A 6,314-nucleotide genomic window follows, 5' to 3' on the forward strand; every position below is an offset into this window, starting at 1 on the left:
TAAATGTGCACTTAACACTGAAGCTGGGGGCATATAGAACATTCCCTTATACATCCGTAAGCCAGCACCTCAGGGAGAGTTCCAGAGCTCCCAGTGATTTTGCTGACAGCTCTGCAAAACCGCCTTGTGGCCTACATATTATTTTACCTCTCCGCTGCATGCCCGTTTCCATGGAGAAGGTAAGTTGGGTACAGCTGGAGAGTTTGCCAGCACTGAGGCCTCCGAGGTTGTCTGCCCCTGCCACTGTGTGTGTGTGGGTGTGTGTGTGTGAGAGAGAGAGAGAGAGAGAGAGAGAGAGAGAGAGAGAGAGAGAGAAAGTGAGAGAGTGAGAGTGTGTGTCTATCTGTGAGTGTTTGTGTGTGTGTGTGTGTGTGTGTGTGTGTGTGTGTGTGTATGTGGGTGTGGGTGTGTGTGTGTGTGCGTGCTTTAAACAGGGCCACTTTTGTGGTGCCAGAAAGGGAAATGGCTTTCTCTTACTGGGCAGGCCCCTGTCATCTCTGCTTGTGACTGCACCATCCAGCTGCAGGACATTATTGATGACATGCTCGGCATTACACTGCACTACTGTGAAGCCATGGAAAAAGCCAACCACACCTAGAACATTACTTGATCATGTTCTAGTCCAAGCGCTGGCAAGAAGCAGGTGCACAGGCGGTGAGTAGAAAGACAGCTATAGCTGGTGCACACTGTGCTCATACTGTACAACTGCTAATGCAATTATCAATAAACAGAGTATACAGTTTGATCATCTATCATAATGGCTAATTGCAATGGTCATCAAAACTGCATCTCCAAAATAATTTCTCGACTAATTTTTCATCGGTGGTAAAGCTTAATTTTTGATAAAACACGCAGAATGCATCATGCAGCTGAAATAGTCCGGTGAGTGACCCAGTCGGCTGCGGTACCTTTATGTCTGATATATCGCCGGTAACGGTGAGCCGCCACCCTAATCAGACACGAGCGCGTTGCACTGAGCCGCACAGCGCACAAGTGTGCAACAGTGAGAGAGAGCCGGGCAGGGAACAGCCAGTTCAGAAAACACCGCATTAGCCTATTATACAACAAATTTTAGCAAGCTGCCATGCAAAATGCACAGAAGTTGGATTCTTTCCAAATAATCCCCCCACGGGTCCCCTCATTGCGTGGTCCACCACGCAGCTTCCCTCTGGCAAGCTCCTAGACATTTGTAAAGGAGACAAAGGGCGTCTCTTCCAAGATCCCGAGCGGTACTCAGCCGCAACAATGGATTCTACCAGCTATGCAGACCCGTCTGGCGCTCTCGCATACGTTGATGTTACCATGCATACCAAAACAAAATGTTTCAGTCAAACTTAATTTTTAAAACAATAGTGTCGTGTACGTTGGGCTGCACATCAAATCAAATCGACGATTTGCGGCCGGGTCTCTCAGGCTTATCGCTAATGTCAAGTATTTTTTTATGCAGCAATTTTGTGATTGAGATGCAGTGTTTTATATAGGCTACGTTACGCACAAAACTGTAAATACATATAAAATACATTGACGCATGACACACACATACACACTGTTAATAGAAAGTAGTACGCCCTTTTTATAGGCCATTGCCATCTGAAGATGAGACCTATATCCAACTGATGCCTATAATAACTGAAAAAATAGCTATTTAATGAAAACTGCGTAACAGTATCCAGCCTGAATAGAGTTTTGAGGGAGATGGTTCACTTTAAATAGGCTATACAGTAAGCCAATGCGGGGCAGTGCCGCAGCCTCTATCAAATGTGCCGCAAGAACTCGCAACATCCTATAAAGAGGGACGTAATTTACCTTTAAGAAAACGCCTTGTTCTGGCTCTCTGGCTGTCACTATGGAAGCCTCCCAAGTTCGCACATTTTTATCCCGTTACATACATTATACGCAGCACTGAGAACAAATGTGTCTGCTGTCATCCTCACGTCAGCACGGAACAGTTGCATAAAACCGTAAGCGATAGACACAAAGCAAATCAGTGCAGAGCTAACACCCAACACTAAATTACAGATAAACTAGACAATAAAGCACTTACTGTGATCTTCGGGATATTCTTTTTGCCTTGGTAAGACATGTGTGCGTCTTTGCTGCCCTGTAAGCCCAAATAAAACGTTTGTAATTGTCTTCAAATGCGTGGGATTTGCAGCTGGTGTCTGAATTGGAAATTGGGGAATGGTCGCCACCCTCTGAGAAATGTTTGGTGCCTCCTCGTAGTGAACAAGAGCGTTCAGTCAGTAAAAGCGCTAGTCTGCCGGACTCCTCCCTCCGCTCAATAGTCTCCCTCGGCAGATGTAGTTTGAACAAAGTCCACAAGAGGGCACTACACGAATCGTGTGACACTGCAACAGTGATATCTGCGACTACAACTGGGCCCTTGAGGACAATGGCAATTTAGACTACTGGACTGCTATTAAATGACAAGGGTATTACTCTTCAATTAATCACAGAGATACCCTTTCATTTGGGTGTGCTCACAGGTGGATGTTGGACAGTCAAACATGCACATGCCCTCTTCACTAAAGATTTAGGTTCAACTTGTAAAAAGAGATTTGTGAGGCTCAAACACTGTTTTGTAGAAAAATGTTTAATCAAATAGGGTGTTATCTAATTAAATGCATATGTTATAGTTACAGCCGACTAAAGCTGGTCCTCATCCTTAACCAAGAATATTGCACCATCTCCCCAAAAATAAATCATGTTCCATGTCCTCATGGGTCAAGCATACAACAGGCTTCTGTGTGACTTCATCGTTATTAAAAATGCATCAATCACATTCAGTCTCAAGAGCCAGCAGCGCTGAGGCTTTATTGACTGAAGCTGAGTGTATGAACCTCAGGGGGAGGAGATGGGAGGAGACAGGAGGAGAGGGTGGGGTGGGGTGGGGTGGAGTGGATGTGTGGGTGGGTGGATTTGGGGACCCGGTGCACAGTAACAGCTGGTGAGCCTCCAGAGCTACATCACATCCAGCCATGTGTCCCCATTGTGTGTGCGGACCCCCTACCCTACCCTCTCATTGGCCCCCTCCACACCCTGCCCTGCGCTAATACCCACAGCCGGTAATGAAGACCACAGTGTGTGTGCTCAACAAGCCAAAAAAAAAAAAAAAAAAAAGCAACTGTGTTACAGGGGTCTGGTCTGGGCATGTAGCAGCCAGCCTCAGCTGCTGTGGAGGGGCAAGGACTGCTGGTTGTTTATACATTGTGCCACTGTGTGGTATACAATGTGACAACAGGCTGACATCTCCAACTTAGGATTACACACCAGCTTCGGCTCTAATGGAAGCTAATAGGTGGCCGACAGCATTAGCTTGCCATTTACTGGCCAATAAATATTAGGAGACTAAAGAAATTGGGTGAAATACCTTGCATAATAGATATACTGAAACGTGCAGGTATCTATATACACCGCACAGATACACTTTTACATCACTTTTCACCCATCTGTAAACAAGCCCACACCCAGACATATTGGCACACTGTGTGCTTCTTTGTCATCATCCTGTCTTCCTGGCAGAAAATGTGCAAGTCATTGTTTTTCTTCATGGCTCAATATTCATCTCCATTAGAGAATGGAGTCCTAAAATTTAATCATTCTCCCTCAAGAACTGTTGGCATCTCATCACACAGGCATAGATGTATAATCTTTGAATGAGATTAGAAAGGGCAACAATAGAACAATGACAATGCAATGACGAATTTCTGCTCTTTTTAACATACAAGGACATGTCCACTTTCAAGATATCTGGGAAATGTTGTCATGAAGGTTTTCAATACAAGGACAGTCTTATAGGTACAGAGGGCACATGAATGCTGATAACTTTGTCTAATTCATGATGGGTTTGCTGAGTCAACTAGCTGATGCACAGAGAACTGTAGCAGTGCAGCTTCTGGTTTCTCCACATGGGGGCCGTGGTACACACACACACACACACACACACACACACACACACACACACACACACACACACACACACACAGAACAGGGTTGATGTCATGGTACAAATCATGATACTTATATGACATCATATCAATAATGTGCACTGATGGTTCAGAAGGTCTGGGTCCTGGCTGGACAGAGCCAGGGAGCAAGACAGTTGATAGTGGCTAAATGAAAAGAGATTTTATATGTCCATAACACTGCCTTACTTTGAAAAAAAGCTGTGAAGTCTATATAAAGAAATGCAGAAATGTTCTTAAGGGTTCATTTTCACCTCTTTTAGCTCAGCAGATATACGCGACTTCATATCAATCGATCAATTTATTGTTCATAGTGCAGTATCAGCATGCAACATGGTCTCGTTTATGAATAATAATAAGAAACATTAATATGAAACATTGTTGAATATTACTTCATTTCTGAATAACAAGGACTGCCAGATCCACCATGCAACAACAAAGTACAACATCAAAACAAAGTGTGTTTCCAGTATAGTGTTACTTAGCTCCAGCTGGCAACACCTAAACCAAGGTGGTTGTTGCCTTAACTGAACTTGAGGTTTACCCTGGAAATCCAGAGAGGGTAACTAAATTCAATTGGAGCATTTGACTCAGCTATTTGACCATAGTTAAGATTGAGTATGCTATATTATTTTGATCAGTCACTGTCTACCTACATGTTTGAAACTGTTACTAACAGATCAAATGTTCATATCAGATTGTTGCTTAAGTTGTTATGGGTGTAGCTTTACCACTATTTCTACAAAACAAAAGTAGGCTACAATATCAGCAACACCAACACCCCAATTACAATTATGAAAAAATGCAATGATTCTTCTTATAATTTGTGTGCTTAGTGTTAGTACACTAAAGATAAAAAAAATGTCACTGTCATAGGGTACTATAAGTAAATGTATATGATATAAGTAATATACTATAATAAAATCTAGAAACTCTTATTTTTGTGGTGGGTGGCCAAGTCTCAGTAGTTTTAGAATTAATATTATTAATGTAGCCTATTAGGCTAATTACAGCTTTTTATTGTTGCTATAGCTCTTGTTGTCATTGCTGCCCCTGGGAAGCTAAAATAAAGTTTTCAGCTCCAGCATACCCCTGTGCATAAGGGAGAGGTGGTACAAGACAGCTGACGTTAATTAACCAAGGTCTTTGCTGCAACATCCTTAGAATAGATTCTATTTTACAGCATTAAGAACGTTTAAGATGAAGAGTTATGTATGTTGTTCCTGTGTAGGATTAATTGACCTTTAATTTTCCTAATTACTGTAGATTATTTCAAAGGATGGAATTGTCACCCACTTACCTTGTCAGAATCCAGATTCTGCAGAATCTCCTTTCCTGTTGTAGTTTTTATTTCTACGCCCAATTCTTTCTGATCCTGTCCGATATCGGTCGGTTTGATAGTGATTTGACTTCCTCCAGCAGTTGTGGGTTTTGCCTCCGGGGATGTCTGTGCTGTTTTGGGAGTTCGCGGTGTTCTAGAACCTCTCTGTCCAACACTCAGCGCATCAAAATCAAGGGTTTTGCTATCATACGCACCCTCCACATTGGAGAAGAACCCGCCGTGAAGCTGACGGGGCACCTGGTCAGCAGTGCCCGGACGAGCTAGGTAAACCGGCAAGTCATTCTCCTTGTCCCTGTTCCACTTGCGCTCAGCCATGATCTAAAGCAGCACTGCGAGAAAAAGAGGGCGAATGAAGTCTTTCCGCTCCGGGACAGTTCAGGGCGCACGCGGTGAAGAGAAATTCTAAACCAGAGGTGGCACTGCTGTCTTGGGTCCCATGACAACAGTCATGCCTCTTCGGAAGCGGAGCCGTGTGTTAAAAGAGTGTCTTTCGAGGCATGCCAAAAACACAGAACAAAGCACATAAAAGTGAAACAGAACGTTGGTGCTAGAGATTTGGGAATGCAGGTAGTTTTGCAGGCGAGGCAGTGAAACTGCATGTAAGGCAGGCTATGCAGTTTTGTGTAGTGAGTAGGCCATATGATACATTTTAGTATAAATCATCCAATAGATGAAAGGATGTCAGAACTTGTACTACCAACATGTGAGGCAATTGTTATAGGCTACTTAAAAGTAAACTCTTTTTCTTAACATATAGTGCATGCATATGCAGCAATTGGGAGGTACTGTAATGAATTTGTTGTATTGAAATAGGCCTACAGAATTGATGAAATAGGAAACTAAAGGTAAACTAAACAGATGCCCCTAAGTTTGCAGATGGCCTCAAGCCCTTTTGTGCAAAAGCATGCAAAGTAGGCCCTACTATGGACTCCCAGGTTTTGCCATGCAAACACTGTGCCAACCCGGTATGGTAAGGTAGAGAAAGAATGTGTTAAATGTGGAAGGAG

The 6,314-nt window shown here is 43.3% G+C and overlaps 1 protein-coding gene across 3 annotated transcripts in view; it reads right to left on the minus strand.

The window, feature by feature from the left end:
- dpysl3 (dihydropyrimidinase like 3) overlaps positions 1–5,637 on the minus strand; it is a 31,060-nt gene extending 25,423 nt beyond the window's left edge. For 2 of the 3 annotated variants that reach the window (XM_048235224.1, XM_048235216.1), the window contains exon 1: positions 2,045–2,269. In XM_048235224.1, the coding sequence (XP_048091181.1) occupies positions 2,045–2,083 (39 nt within the window). In that variant the 5' untranslated portion in view covers positions 2,084–2,269. Of the gene's footprint in view, positions 1–2,044; positions 2,270–5,265 lie in introns of those variants that run through there. The other variant, XM_048235231.1, reaches the window with a different exon arrangement.
- Between the last annotated feature and the right edge of the window lie 677 nt (positions 5,638–6,314).

The sequence above is a fragment of the Alosa alosa genome, chromosome 2 (assembly GCF_017589495.1).
Source record: "Alosa alosa isolate M-15738 ecotype Scorff River chromosome 2, AALO_Geno_1.1, whole genome shotgun sequence".
Lineage (NCBI taxonomy): Eukaryota > Metazoa > Chordata > Actinopteri > Clupeiformes > Clupeidae > Alosa > Alosa alosa.